The sequence below is a fragment of the Pelobates fuscus genome, chromosome 3 (genome assembly GCF_036172605.1).
Source record: "Pelobates fuscus isolate aPelFus1 chromosome 3, aPelFus1.pri, whole genome shotgun sequence".
NCBI lineage: Eukaryota > Metazoa > Chordata > Amphibia > Anura > Pelobatidae > Pelobates > Pelobates fuscus.
The window spans coordinates 24,840,108-24,857,059 of NC_086319.1; the positions used below are offsets into that span (position 1 = coordinate 24,840,108).

Genomic DNA, 16,952 nt, shown 5'->3' on the forward strand with positions numbered 1-16,952 from the left:
CAGTCTCTATTCTGCTCTGTGTCAGTGTGTATCAGGGCTGGGCTTTGAGGACAGGTGTCAATGTTAGGTGATTTCTGCCCTTTATGGATTAAAAGCAGACTCTGCATCAACTGTGCAATTTTCCATGGGAGTTTTGCCATGGATCCCCCTCTGGCATGCCACAGTCCAGGTGTTAGTCCCCTTGAAACAACTTTTCCATCACTATTGTGGCCAGAAAGAGTCCCTGTTGTTTTTAAAATTCGCCTGCCCATTGAAGTCATCGCCGTTCGCGAACCGAAAATTCCGGGTTCGCGACAACACTAGTGATAACCCAACACGCAGTATGTAAACTCACAGAAAACCGAAGCACGTATTAACGAACCTTAGAATGGTCGGGTTTAACGTAGGTAGAAAAGAATAGTTAAGGGATTGCCAAAAGTCAGGATATCAGAAATCACGAGAACAATACAAGAAGCCAGAAGCAAGTTGCCCCCGTGTAACATAATATGCCATATCCACTACTATAAGAGGAAAACTTGAGGAAGTTCCAGATGGCAGACATTATCACCTTGAGAGGGCCAACTATACTAATCCTCAGGACCTCTCACTGGCTACTCTTCAAGCAAGACACATCTTGAAACCAATTAGCTTTATAGCGTGCAACATTAAGTATTACTTGAGTTTCCCTCACATGCTCTCAGCAACCTTTAATGGCAGGGTGCATACCAGTAGTGCTCCACGGGGCAAGACCTAGACTTCAAAAGGCATTGAACTTGCCTGGACTCGCCATTGAGGACCAGTATGGTACCTTGCAAACACCTACAATGCTCCCCAGGTTTTGCAGTGGCATAGGATCACCAGAAGAAAGTGAAAGGTGGACTTAGAGGACTTACTTCTCCCATAGTGGTAACAGAACCTTAAGGTCTATTTTGGACTAGGATAACTAATTATCATAACACCAGGCCTCACCCAGGCTAATGTCCTCTGTCATTGTTTTCCTGTCTACCACTACATGGTCTCTAGCTTAAAGCACAGTTGAATGTTTCGTTCTTCGTTTCTCACAAGAGCGGAAACGTACATTCCTCCATACATTGGATTGCATACATGGATTGCATTTACCAAATATTGTTATTTTCCCCACTTATATAATTTTCTTTTTTGAATTTAACATATTTTGGATATGTCAGTACCACTTATCTATTTATGTACTAGCCCCCGGAGAAGTGTACCCCATCATTTACCCCTGGGTAGATTCTTAATACACTCATGACTACATGATAATTATACCATAATAATTTAACCATGCCATCAATCCCAAAGGGTTTTAGAACCAATCATTTAGGGGTTTACATCTTCTCTCATTTTCTTTTACATGGTATTAGTCACCCAATGGCACTGTTTTTTTTTTTTTTTTTATGTTCATGTTGTATATAGTTACCTTATGTTTTAAGTTTTACTTTCATTGGCCTACATTGTCAGTTGTGAACAAACTTTAAATCAGATTATATTCAGGGTCTTTCTGTGCTTCTTATGACCGTATATCAAAAGAGTTTTAGCTAAACTGGAGACTTGTAGGAGAGGATTACCAGGGTTGGGAGCGGACTGGATCCTAACTATGAATATGACACTAGATAGCACCTATAAAGATGCCTTCAACCATCAAAGGCATACAATACAGAAAGCAGGAAGTTGTTATGGTGCTAGGAGTGTCCCTTTAATTTCTCATCTTCTACCAGGTTCTAACAGGGGGCTAAGATGGAGGCCTCCAGATGAATAATAAAGAGGTGTGGATTTCTACGTTAATTTAAAAATGTTTAAACATATTAAACATATTCATTAAACATAGGGATAAACAAGGGGTTTTATTATTATAAGTGTTGTCGCGAACCCGGAATTTTCGGTTCGCGAACGCGAACTTCCGCAAATGTTCGCGAACCGCGCGAACCGCCATTGACTTCAATGGGCAGGCGAATTTTAAAAACAAGTGATGGAAAAGTTGTTTCAAGGGGACTAACACCTGGACTGTGGCATGCCAGAGGGGGATCCATGGCAAAACTCCCATGGAAAATTGCACAGTTGATGCAGAGTCTGCTTTTAATCCATAAAGGGCAGAAATCACCTAACATTGACACCTGTCCTCAAAGCCCAGCCCTGATACACACTGACACAGAGCAGAATAGAGACTGTTCCCCCTACATAGGGTCACTTGGCAGATATGGATTGACACCTGTCCTCAAAACCCCTGATACACACTGACACAGAGCAGAATAGGGACTGTTCCCCCTACATAGGGTCACTTGGCAGATATGGATTGACACCTGTCCTCAAAACCCCTGATACACACTGACACAGAGCAGAATAGAGACTGTTCCCCCTACATAGGGTCACTTGGCAGATATGGATTGACACCTGTCCTCAAAACCCCTGATACACACTGACACAGAGCAGAATAGGGACTGTTCCCCCTACATAGGGTCACTTGGCAGATATGGATTGACACCTATCCTAATGATCCCTGATATACAGTGACACAGAGCAGAATAGGGACTGTTCCTCCTACATAGGGTCACTTGGCAGATATGGATTGACACCTATCCTAATGATCCCTGATACACAGTGACACAGAGCAGAATAGGGACTGTTCCTCCTACATAGGGTCACTTGGCAGATATGGATTGACACCTATCCTAATGATCCCTGATACACACTGACACAGAGCAGAATAGAGACTGTTCCCCCTACATAGGGTCACTTGGCAGATATGGATTGACACCTATCCTAATGATCCCTGATACACAGTGACACAGAGCAGAATAGGGACTGTTCCTCCTACATAGGGTCACTTGGCAGATATGGATTGACACCTATCCTAATGATCCCTGATACACAGTGACACAGAGCAGAATAGGGACTGTTCCTCCTACATAGGGTCACTTGGCAGATATGGATTGACACCTATCCTAATGATCCCTGATACACACTGACACAGAGCAGAATAGAGACTGTTCCCCCTACATAGGGTCACTTGGCAGATATGGATTGACACCTATCCTAATGATCCCTGATACACACTGACACAGAGCAGAATAGAGACTGTTCCCCTTACATAGGGTCACTTGGCAGATATGGATTGACAAATCCCTGACAAACAGCTACCACATGCAAGGAAGGCAGCAGGGGCGCAAATGACCCACTCCCGACGCGGGAAGGTAGTGACGACAAATAACAATACAGGACTCTTTAGAGGCCCTGTAATTGTAATCAGTCCACTTGAAATCCTTTAACTTTGATCAATTGGAGGGAAGTCTGGTGCAGAGCCACTGACCCATGCGCAGGGCCAGCCTTAGGCCTTTGGGCGCCCTGTGCAAGAAATCTTCACCCTGTCACACCCATGTGCAAGAAATCTTCACCCTGTCATAGGGTCACTTGGCAGATATGGATTGACAAATCCCTGACAAACAGCTACCACATGCAAGGAAGGCAGCAGGGGCGCAAATGACCCACTCCTGACGCGGGAAGGTAGTGACGACAAATAACAATACAGGACTCTTTAGAGGCCCTGTAATTGTAATCAGTCCACTTGAAATCCTTTAACTTTGATCAATTGGAGGGAAGTCTGGTGCAGAGCCACTGACCCATGCGCAGGGCCAGCCTTAGGCCTTTGGGCGCCCTGTGCAAGAAATCTTCCCGACGCGGGAAGGTAGTGACGACAAATAACAATACAGGACTCTTTAGCGGCCCTGTAATTGTAATCAGTCCACTTGAAATCCTTTAACTTTGATTAATTGGAGGGAAGTCTGGTGCAGAGCCACTGACCCATGCGCAGGGCCAGCCTTAGGCCTTTGGGCGCCCTGTGCAAAAAATCTTCTCCCTGTCACACCCATGTGCAAGAAATCTTCACCCTGTCACACACACACACACACAGGCAGACAGCCATACACACGCACACACACAACTGCGACTGACTAGGTTTGTCACCTCCTCAAAAGGACGCATGAGCCTACAGGCATTGCGCATGAGCGTCCAGTAACGTGGCAAAAAAATTCCCAGCTCCCCAGAGGCTGTCCTAGCACCCCGGTCATACAAATATTCATTATCATTAACAGCTTTTTCTTGTTGGAGCAGGCGGTCGAACATTAGGAGTGTTGAATTCCAACGTGTAGGGCTGTTGCAAATCAAGCGCCTCACTGGCATGTTGTTTCGCCGCTGGATATCGGCAAAGTGAGCCATGGCCGTGTAGGAACGCCTGAAATGGCCACACACCTTCCTGGCCTGCTTCAGGACGTCCTGTAAGCCTGTGTACTTATGCACAAAGCGTTGTATGATCAGATTACACACATGTGCCATGCACGGCACATGTGTCAACTTGCCCAACTTCAATGCCGCTATAAAATTTTTTCCGTTGTCACACACCACTTTGCCGATATCCAGTTGCTGCGGAGTCAGCCACTTTTCCACCTGTGCGTTCAGGGCGGACAGGAGTGCTTGTCCGGTGTGACTCTCTGCTTTCAAGCAAGTCAAACCCAAGACGGCGTGACACTGCCGTATCCGGGATGTGGAATAGTACCTGGGGAGCTGGGGGGGTGCCATTGATGTGGAGCAAGAAGCAGCGGCACAAGAGGACTCAGCCGAGGAGGTTATGGAAGAGGATGGAGTAGGAGGAGTAGAGGAAGTGGCAGCAGGACTGCCTGCAATTCGTGGCGGTGTCACCAACTCCTCTGCAATGCCACGCATTCCTTGCTTGTCAGCCGTCAGCAGGTTTACCCAATGCGCAGTGTAGGTGATATACCTGCCCTGACCATGCTTTGCAGACCAGGTATCAGTGGTCAGATGGACCCTTGCCCCAACACTGTGTGCCAGACATGCCATGACTTCCTTTTGCACAATTGAGTACAAGTTGGGGATTGCCTTTTGTGAAAAGAAATTCCGGCCGGGTACCTTCCACTGCGGTGTCCCAATAGCTACAAATTTTTTGAACGCCTCAGACTCAACCAGATTGTATGGTAAAAGCTGGCGGGCTAATAGTTCGGACAAGCCAGCTGTCAGACGCTGGGCAAGGGGGTGACTTGGTGACATTGGCTTCTTACGCTCAAACATGTCCTTGACAGAAACACATGACTGTGGGCAGATGAGCGGGAACTGCTCAAGGCGGGAGACGGAGTGGCGGATGGTTGAGAGGGGGCAAGAAGGACAGCAGTGGTTGACGTGGCTGAAGATGCTGGACCAGGAGGAGGATGGCGGCTTAGAGTAGGCGTGCTGCTTGTACTCATGTGTTGATCCCATAGGCGTTTGTGATGTGAGATCATGTGCCTACGCAAAGCAGTTGTACCTAGGTGGGTGTTGGACCTCCCACGACTCAGTTTCCTTTGGCACAGGTTGCAAATGGCATCGCTGTTGTCAGAGGCAGACACACACAAAAAATGCCACACTGCTGAGCTCTGCAATGACGGCATTCTGGTGGTGGACACAGCATGCGTTGATTGGCGTGCTGTCGGGCTGACCCCGGGTGTCGATGCATGCTGTCTGACTGTGCCACTAGCTCCTTGCGACGCCCCCCCCCTGCTTCCAACTGGTCTCCTCCTCCTCTTCTCTGTCTCCCCATTTGAACTTTCGCCCTGTTCTTCTTCTCTTCTAGCGGGCACCCACGTGACATCCATGGACGCATCGTCATCATCAACCGCTTTGCTTGTATCTGACAACTCATAAAAGGAAGCAGCAGCGGGTACAACATCATCATCATCACACCGTACCTCCATGTGTTTAATGCTGCCTGCCTGAGACATATCCCTGTTATCTACATCCTCTAGCAATAATGGTTGCGCATCACTCATTTCTTCAAACGGGTGTGTGAATAACTCCTCTGACATACCAAGTAAAGCGGCTGTGGTGCTAGTTTTGGTGGTGGCGGCAGGCGGGTGAGTGCTATCTTGAGAGGTGCCTGAAGCTAAGCTGGAGGAGGATGGTGCGTCAAGGTTCCGAGCGGAGGCTGTACAAGATTGGGTGTCCTGTGTTAGCCAGTCAACTAAGTCCTCAGAACTTTTCAAGTTCAGGGTACGTGGCTTCTGAAAACTGGGCATTATTCTAGGGCAAAAGGGAATCACAGCACCACGACCACGACGGCCCCTGCGGGGTGGCCTGCCTCTGCCTGTCATTTTTTGGGGGATTTGTGGTACTATGCGTGCAAGCTACTGTGAGACCAGATATGATTGGCAATGTGCACTGGAACAGTTCTGCAGAGCACACACTGTAGGCCTGAGACACCCGCTTGAAGACAAGTAACTGCTATTCAATCTATAACAGTGAAAAACAAATTTTGTTTTTAAAAGCACGGTATAGAGACACCAGATATGATTGGCAATGTGCACTGGAACAGTGCTGCAGAGCACACACTGTAGGCCTGAGACACCCGCTTGAAGACAAGTAACTGCTTTTCAATCTATAACAGTGAAAAACGAATTTTGGTTGTAAAAGCACGCTATAGAGACACAAGATATGAGTGGCAACTGTCAAAGCACGCTGGCACAGGTCTGCAGAGCACACGCTGAAGTAGGCCTGATACCAAGATGCTTGCAGACAACTAACTGATCTTCTATTACAGTGAAAAAAAAATATTTATTTTAAATCTAAAGCTTAACCAATTGTTAAAACAGATATGAGTGGTGGCACTGGGCAAATAGGCACAGTATCCAATGTGAACCTCACACAGAAGCTGGCAGGCAGGCAACTGCTCTTCTATTACAGTGGAAACAAAATTTTGGTTGTAAAAGCACGCTATAGAGACACCAGATATGATTGGCAACTGTCAAAGCACGCTGGCACAGGTCTGCAGAGCACACGCTGAAGTAGGCCTGAAACACAGACGCTTGCAGACAACTAACTGCTCTTCTATTACAGTGAAAAAAAAATATTTATTTTAAATGTAAAGCTTAACCTATTGTTAAAACAGATATGAGTGGTGGCACTGGGCAAATAGGCACAGTATCCAATGTGAACCTCACACAGAAGCTGGCAGGCAGGCAACTGCTCTTCTATTACAGTGAAAAAAAAATATTTATTTTAAATGTAAAGCTTAACCTATTGTTAAAACAGATATGAGTGGTGGCACTGGGCAAATAGGCACAGTATCCAATGTGAACCTCACACAGAAGCTGGCAGGCAGGCACCTGCAATTACATTACACAGGAAAAAAAAAAAAAAAAAGCAGCCTGATGTTATAGCCCTAAAAAGGGCTTTTTGGGGTGCTGTCCTTACAGCAGAGATCAGATGAGTCCTTCAGGATTGTAGTGGACACTGAATACCCTAGCCTAGCTATCAATGTCCCTATGTAATCAGCAGCAGCTAAACTTTCCCTCCTCTCACTAAGCATGCATCTTCCGAATGAATCGAAAATGGATGCTGGGAGGGAGGTTGGAGGGTGTGGAAGGGAGGGAGTGCTGCTGATTGGCTGGAATGTGTCTGCTGACCGAGAGGCACAGGGTCAAAGTTTGCCCAATGATGACGAACAGGGGGCGGATCGAACTGCGCATGTGTCCTCCCGCCGTGGCGAACGCGAACACGCTAATTTCGCCGGGAACTGTTCGCCGGCGGACAGTTCGGTACATCACTAATTATTATTAAGTGTATTCACTTTTCGTTTTCAGTTTCCTCGTAAAGTGTGTTTTCTTTTGACTTTTTCTTTAATAACTCCAGTACAATTTGTTTCTACAATTAATTGTTCTGAAAGGCCAGCAATATCAATATTCCCTTTAATGAATAGCTGATAAATTCCATGATGTGTTTGTAGATGACTTTTTATAGGGCTGGCTATTCAGTTGCATGTATTTCACACCGGTTTACCTCTTCCCATTTGCAATAGCCATGTACAGAATTGGCCAAGTATTTATCCTGCATGATGGTGAATCCCCAGATACCATTAAATCTAATCTCTTCATAGTGCACTTAAATCGTTTATGCAATATCATAACCCTTTGATTAAATTAAGTGTATGAACGGCTTCATAATCTGGAGCAATGAAGTATTTTACAGCCACTTTATAATATATTAAAGTATATTTAATAATAATATTTTTAAAACGCAATTGCACTTATATAACATTGCATTAAGCTGCATTACATTTTAACACAGTGCAGTGAAATAATAAACTATTTAAACAATGTTTTTATTTTATTTAATATTTTGTGGTTGAGTGGTAAAAACTTGACTTTAATCAGTTTGATGAGTTTTTTGTAATGCAGATAATTCCTTTTACGATAATTTTTTTAATGGTTTCTAAAAGTGAGACGAAAACAAATAATACAATAATAATAATTATTATTATAACTGTCAAATCTAAAGCCTATTTAGGCTAAACTGGATTTTTTTTTTCTAAATATTTGAACTTGATTGTCAAATCTCAACACTATTTGTAGCAACTCCCAAAAGCTATATTACAGCATTATGTCTGTTGAATAATAAAAAGTATAATGAGATCGTACAGCACTTCACGACACAAAATACCCAGTGGTCACTTTATTATGTAATTTATACTGTACTAGATAAGACCCACTTTTACCTCCAGATCAGCCTGAATTCTTAAAGAAACGCTCCAAGCACTATAACCACTACAACCATTTAAATTATGAGATGCCGAGGGGCAGTAATCCAAAGGAACAGTGTTCCTTTATATCATTGTGTTTTCACATTAAAAACTATATTCATTGTAGAGATTCATACATTGAAGAATAACCTTTTTTTTTTCTTTGAACATCCGTTTGATTATTATCAGCATTCCTACCTAGTCTATAGCCAATCAATTCAAAGATGGGAATTTAACACAAAGCTTTCAGAACTTAACTTCATAATTTGTAAGTGATGTCAGCGTACATATCCAGAGGTGAACTGCAGTTTGATCTAAACTGGAGGAAGAGTGAAAAAAAGAGTCAGACACTAAAACTACTTGTTATCTCTGTAACATTTATTTTAACTTCCTCCAGCTTAGATTGTGCTACTCTTGGCTCTTAAACTTGTGATGTTAACGAGCCTGGGTTTGACGAGTTCATAAACGAATCCTACTTTTATCACGGAGCACGGAAGCGACACAGTATGACTATGAGAAGAGGAATAGAATATACCGTTTATAAATAAAAAAAAACTAAAAAATAAGTGGAAAAATTTACAGATTCTGTCATTTACACTTTTTAAAATAAAAAAGATTGACATGAAACTTAGTTTCATTAGTTTTGTATATAATTATCGTCCCCCAGAACCTCCAATAAGATGACATGATGTTTACATCTATTAGAAAGAAACTAAGCGCTACGGAATCTGTTGGCTTTATATAAATGGCAATAATAATAACAACTGGAAATAGGTGTTCTGGGAACTGTATTAGATGCACTGTTAGTGTCCTCACTAAACATTACAGCTGTGACTAGGGCTGCATAAACAGAAAGTGATTTAACTCCTAAATGGCAGAGAATTGAGCAATGAGACTACACCAATACTGCCTCATTAAGCTAAAGTTATATTGGTGACTGTAAGGATCCTTTAAACTTCCTTTATTGTACAGTCTGTTTAATAGAACATTTTATCTCCTGCTTAGTTAATTGCCTGCAAGGCCCTGCAGGAGACTCCAGTGCGTGATTAAAGTTCAATTAACAAAACAGGAGATAAAATCTTTTAAATTAAACACACTGTGCTGTCACATCATGCAGGCTGTGTGAGTCACAGACAGGGAAGGCATGGCTAGGGCAGAATAAACAGAAAAAAAAGTGATTTAACTCCTAAATGGCAGAGTATTGAGCAGTCATACTGCAGGGGTATAATTTGTACACCAAACCTGCTTCATTAATCTAAAGTTATTTTGGTGACTATGGGGTCCCTTTAAATGTACAATATATAGAGTATATGAAAAAAAATTATTGTGTGGAAGTATTGTAATATGATTCTTGGGGTAAGAGTATAGAAGCGCTATAGATAGAAGATGGCTACCTTTCCATCACTTAGGCCGGCCCAGTGAGGGCAGGACTTGCAGGGACACCTGGGTTGTTCTCCACATGGTCTTAGTCCCTAAACATAACATGAGTGTGTCTAATGATGCACTCACACTTTGCTAATTGGGGGCTGTTCCCTAGTGTCCCCAAAAGCTAAATTGGGAAGGTGGGAGAGAACCCAAAAATCAGGACTGTCCTGCTGAAATCAAGACAGTTTTAATGCCTGAAAAAGTCACAGCAGTTTTTATAAATCACCCAGGGTACAGGGGCTAGAGAGAGCGATCACACAAAAACCATGAAACAGTTAACTACGGGGATCTAGAAAATGATCAGTTACCAGCGTATGGCAAGTATGCTACTGATAATTTGAAAACGTTTTGAAGATATATCCTGTCTTCTAAAACAGAAATTTAAAGGATGAACGCTAGAACTTTGCATATTAAAGGGACACTCCACAGCCCAAATACAAAATAAATAAAAAAATCATTGTTTAGTAGATATATCTCCAATGAAAACACTGATTTAATTATGCATTTTTTTCATTGAGGATATATAAAAAAAAAGCTTGCAAAAGTTACAGATCTCTTGCCTGCAGCCTGTGCGAACTCTCCCCTTCTAACCCCACCCAGACATTCTGTGGCTGTCCAATCACAGACTACCCAATGCATCTCAAATAGAAGTCTTTGCAAGGCAGGTACTCTGGTCAATTACTGCCTCTTGAGTTTAGCTTTACTTAACAAGACAAAACAGGAAGTAACATCACCTGTTGTCTGCTTGAAAGCCAGGGGGATGTTAATTTCTAAAAGTGTCAATTTCTCTTTAAATCTGCACTTTTTGAAAAACTAAAAAAATAGGACACACTCTTTACACATGAAGCTTTTGAGCAATTTAAAGTGCAATGTGGATCTGGTGTGTCCCTTTAATGCTCTATTAAATTATTATAAGCTAAAGACATATGTATCAAACCTAAAATGTAATAACGGCATATGTAATATAAACCTTCTATTTTTAGTGTTTGGTTCATCGAATAACATTTTACTGGTTGGGTCAGTAAATCATTTGTTAACACATTTTACAACAGCCAAATGTAATAATATTAACTAATTTAAGCATGTATAATCAAGACAACTGGGAATAAAAAGAAAAAAAAAAAGATAATTAAGGTAATTGTATGTGAACTCTGTTTGAAATAAATGCCCATTTCAGTTGAATACATTGGCTGCAGTGTATAATTGCAGTGTTGCCGAGGTAGAGGTTTCATAATTTCCTAGGGTTCTGCACCTGCAGATATACCAAACACAGCTATATATTTTTAAGTGATTGCACTGACTTATTACTGATAGGGCCAGAAGCTGTGTGACCTGTTAGACAACTATCTACTGTGGAAATGCCAGTTGTATCTCGGCAAGAAAATGTTTCTGTTTAATTCCCTCGTCAATAATGTTCCAGCATAAAATACATACAGTACTTTTAGGAAAACTTGTATCATTTCGTGCACACGTTTAAATAGGCACTTCGAGCATGTTAGGGGCAAAGTGTTGGTTCGTGGCGGTCATGTTACTGTGAAAGTGTTTTTTTTAATTAACTTTCTTTTAACATTGCATAGTTACATAGCTGCTCACATCTGTTTTTGCTGTTTTAGACAAAAATTACAAAGCAGTTTTGCTTCATAAATCCACTTTTGCCCCCCCTGTCCCGTCCCTCCCCCCCCACCCCCCAAACTCCAACCTGCAGTCATCCTCTTTTGCTCCAATTATGCAGTTGGGATTTTTTCACTCTTCTGAGAAAGTTCTATCAGGTTTCTGGGATTTGAAGTTCTACAGTTCCAATTTTACAGCAGGAGTTAACAATGATACTAGAAGCAGAAATACCCTTTATGTGCCAATGTCTTATTGTGTAGTGGGTTTTGCTATAAGTTCAACAATGTCAGTTTAGAATGTTAAATGGATACTCTATGCACTAGAACATATACATCATATACATAGCACTGCAGTGGTTATGGTGCTATACGTTCCAAGGTAATCTGTTAAACTGTTTACAAATGGATTTACCTGGCTCTGTTGAAGCTTTCAGCCAATGGAATAATAGCTAAGCTTAGTATACACTGTTATGCTACTGAAGATATATGAACTTTTGCTTTAGCCTAGCTATGCAGGCTGTAAACACTGATAAACAGTTTAACAGCTCACCCTGAGACAAAACCAGGGGACTCCTGACACGATAACCGATACAGCTCACTTTGTTGTTTTATTGTCTGTAGCGTGCCCCTTTAGTTCAGCATCTTGCTTGGCTGATTAATTTCCTTGCTTGTGTAGCACCGCAGAAGATACAAAGTCTGGGGAATGCTGGCACTTCAAATATAAATATGTTTTGTTTTTGTTGTTATATTTTTTATATTTAGTAAATGGATTAAAGTAAGAACAAGTTAATGTCACCCTATAATGTACCTTTTAAATGAGGAGGTGTCTGCGAAATGTTCAATATATAGGAGAAATAATGTTCTCTAATTAAATCTTACCAATCATCATCCTTTGTAAAACTTCACTTTTATTCTTCAGTTAAATTCACATCTCACAGTAGTACATGTTGGCAACAGACAAAAAGCCAGAGGGACAAAGAGACCTCAAAGTACCCTGAGTTTCATGCCTTACAGCATACAAGCCCTTAATAAAGATCTGCTGAAACTATTACACTCGCTACCATGCCAGGACTTAAATCTTAAGTCAAGGAATAATGGAGAAAGGAGGAAGGTGAACTAGATTAAACTATTATTATGTTGTATTATTTGCATTTAATTTGGAAGCATTTATTTCTTCTTTCATTTTCCTAAGGTGCAGTGAATAAAGAACAGCAACGGAATTAGCATTGTTTGTGTATATGTGTATGTTTTTAGAAATGTAATGAAATAATTATTGTCATATGTTTAAACATTTTTACGACTTGAGAAATGTTGAAAAATTTAATTTTTATCTGATTTTTATTAACAATATATTGACATAAAATAATTGTAATATATTTAATCTGAAAAATCAGGACTACTTTCTGTTATTTTTTTTTACACATTTTGCATCACATTCCTTGTCCATTCCCTGTTGAAGGTCTCCTGAGCGTATATCGATTTTTCCTTATTTTTATTCCAATAACCTACAACATGCCATGGTGCACACATGTATTTAGTTTAAAAGTAAATACAATTCATTCTGTAGATCACCATCAATTCTAGCAAATGTATAGACTTAAGAAAAAAACATATTTAAAATAGACCCTTTTCCCACCTGTCAATCAATTCCTCAGCATAGTCATCACCAACCTTTATGCTGAAGAATTGAGTAGCAGAACCCTCCAACAGGCCGTTGTCCTCTTCATTAGCACAGCAACCGCAGAGCCAGCTGGAACGGAACCTTCAGCTATAAGTAATATAAATATCTAAACAACTTCCAATGTATACTGAATATATAATGTATCTCTATGACAAATTATTTATTCATTCATAGTGGTAGTATTAGCATTATCTTTTGGGCACATTCACAATGTTATCCAAAGGCATATCTCTCATTAATCTTAGACAGAAACATGTTAGCTGTCCTGAGATTAGAGGCCTGCACTGCATTGTGGTGGTCAAACCATCAATTACGGAGGTAATGGCTTGATAAAGACCTGGCAACAGGTTGAAACGTTTCTGTGTCCAATAAATCTGCCTGAAATTATCACAGTGAGTGCCTGAGGTTTTTTCCTTTTAATATCTGTTTTATGGGGTATGCTTACCCATACTCAGTCAGCACCTCTTTTTTCTTTTAGTAAATATTAAATTATTGCTTTTTCTGATTAATATATTAGTAAAATAGTTACTGTGAGTGCAACCATGCTGGCTTTTATTATACAGTGCTGAACATGTTAGAAATCATTTACTGTTCTGATTGAAGTCATACGTTATTTTTAATATGAAACCAGTTACATTTTATGTTTTTGTCTTTCTGATATTCTCTGTTTTGCATCAAAGGATTATATCTTTTAAAACAATATGTCCCTCGTTTTGCCATTTTTCAAAATAAAACGCAAATACTTATTCTTGTTCTGTAACTTTGCCTCTAACCTAATAAATTCTATATCATCAACCAGCTGTTGCAAAAAGTCCAACTGTGGGATTTTAAGCTACTGATTGTTGGTAAAACAGAATGCTGACAAATGTTCTATATCTACAGGTCGGAGACATGCAGTGGAGAAGCAGAGAGCATATACAGCCATCGTCTGTTTGTAGCCTGCCATGTAAACCTGGAGAAAGAAAAAAACAGGTGAAAGGAGTCCCGTGTTGCTGGAATTGTGAACGATGTGAGGGCTATCATTACCAGGTGGATGAGATAACCTGTGACCTATGTCCTTTAGATCAAAAACCAAATGCAAACCACACTGGTTGCCAGCTAATCCCTATTATCAAACTTGAATGGCACTCTCCTTGGGCTGTAGTTCCTGTCTTTATATCCATTCTGGGGATTGTGGCGACATCGTTTGTAATTGTCACTTTTGTCCGATACAACGACACACCTATTGTGAGAGCATCTGGACGGGAGCTCAGCTACGTGCTGCTAACAGGGATTTTTCTGTGTTATGCAATCACCTTTTTAATGATTGGAACTCCAGATATGGTAGTTTGCTCTTTGAGACGTATATTTCTGGGTCTAGGCATGTGTTTCAGTTACGCTGCTTTGCTCACTAAAACAAACAGGATTCATCGGATATTCGAGCAAGGGAAAAAATCTGTTACTGCCCCAAAGTTTATCAGTCCAGCTTCACAGCTGGTCATTACTTTCAGTCTTATATCTATACAACTGATTGGAGTCTTCATATGGTTCATTGTAGATCCTCCCCACATCATCGTAGACTACGGTGAACAAAGAACGCCTGATCCAGAGAATGCAAGAGGTGTTCTTAAGTGTGACATTTCTGAACTTTCTCTAATTTGCTCACTTGGATACAGTATTCTTTTGATGGTTACATGTACTGTTTATGCTATCAAAACTAGAGGTGTTCCAGAAACCTTCAATGAAGCCAAACCCATCGGATTTACAATGTATACCACCTGCATAATTTGGTTAGCTTTTATTCCAATATTTTTTGGAACAGCACAGTCAGCTGAAAGGGTGAGTACTATTATAATTATAACTTGGTTAATACAGGTATGTGTGTTTGAATCTATTTGATACCATACAGATGTCATTTAAAAGTTTGATACAGAAGTGTTTTATATTTTAAATGCACTGATGCAATGTTCAGTTGTATCGTTTTTATGTATTTCAACAATCCAATTCTCGGAAAAATTTAATTATTCTGTTATCTTTGTGACAGCTAAATTGATCTAGCATTAAACATCAAAAATAGGTTTTATTTTAAAAGTTTGAAGTGAGAGCTGGTCCATTGTCTTCTGGATAGATAAATATGTACTTTTGGGTATACTTAATACTATATTCGTATACTACCAAAATTAAATAGAATTATTCAGACTGGTAATTAAATTAATAAGTTTAATTTTGGGTGTTAATTAAGTGAAAAGTTTTGCACCTGTTCGTGCTAGTTGATTAAGTTCATATTGGATGATACTTACATTTTAGCCAACTTTAACATGCTAACTTGGGTATTTGCTCGTCATTAGATGTCTTATATAAGATATTCCTTTGAGCCACCACCTTTCAAAGGAATAATTTTGAAAACAAAGATAGTGTGTTTTCACAATATATTTAGTATACTGCAACACTAATATTCCACAGAAAAGTTGTCACACAGAAGATCTGTCACACAAGACGTGAACTTTCAAAATACTTATTTTTTTGCACAAACAACAGACAAAACACAGAACAAGCATATGCCTTACAAGTCCTCTTCTTCTTAACAATTCTTGATCACAGACTAGTGGTAGAACATCAGTGGAAGGCTTGTTGGACGAAATTGAAACATAATTTTTTACCAATGTGAACAACGAACTGCCAATCCCTTTGGCAACAACTGGAATATTGGCAGTGTTTTCAAAATAGCATTACCACGTTTAGATCTCAAGTGGAAACATGCATTTATTTTGGATGAATACATCACATGTGATATACAAAAGGCTTGTTGAAGCTTTCACACATTTTTCAAATCAGACAAAATTATAATACATAATTGTTAAAAGAAGAACCCCGCTTAACATAATTGAGTTCGAAATAAGATGGCATACATTGTCTCATTATCTGAAATATTGTGTACCATAGTCAATTTTAAAATTCAGGCCAGGTTGGCATAATTTTCTCAGAATAAGCTTTGAAACGTTTAATTATATTTAGTTCCTTGTAAGGAAGGGTGGTGCCTGACTGTCCCTGGCACTGAATCAGGGTCCTCAATCTATGTCCTAGTTTCCTATAAGTGGTGATAAAGAGGAATATGTAATGATTAGACATTTACTATCAAGATTCCATTTGCAATATCAAGGAGATAACTTTAGTAGGTTCCTTTGGTGTCTAAACACTAAGAGGATGTGGTTGTTACCAACTGTTTTATCTATTTTACTCTACTTGTTACTTTCGTCAACTGACTTTGATGCATTTTGCCTTTAATGTATGCCTATCTTCTGTGCTTCTGAACCTGACACATTCTGGTCATGAAGTATGTCTACTTCAGTGTCTCATCTTGACTTGTTTTCCAATGTTTTTGATTCCATATATCCCACTGCCAAGGAATATTGCTAGACAATCTAAGAACCATTTATGCTTCTTCTGCCTTAATCAGTAAATGGATTGTTATATGTATGTTATATTATGTGACAATAGGACTACATAACTGGAATGCTAAATAGCACCACATACCTGGTGTGCTCCCTATGACCACATACCTGGTGTGCTCCATATGACCATATATCTGGTGTGCTCCCTACTACCACATAGCTGGTATGCTCCATACGACCACGTATCTGGTGTGCTCCATATGACCACATATCTGGTGTGCTCCCTACGACCACATAGATGGTGTTCTCCC

General features: G+C 40.4%; 1 protein-coding gene across 1 annotated transcript in view; it reads left to right on the top strand.

Moving 5' to 3' along the window:
- The window catches only part of GRM8 (glutamate metabotropic receptor 8), an 827,801-nt gene that overhangs the window by 702,675 nt on the left and 108,174 nt on the right, over nucleotides 1-16,952 (top strand). The window contains exon 9 of the mRNA XM_063446806.1: nucleotides 14,153-15,088. Within this exon, the coding sequence (XP_063302876.1) occupies nucleotides 14,153-15,088 (936 nt within the window). The remainder of the gene's footprint in view (nucleotides 1-14,152; nucleotides 15,089-16,952) is intronic.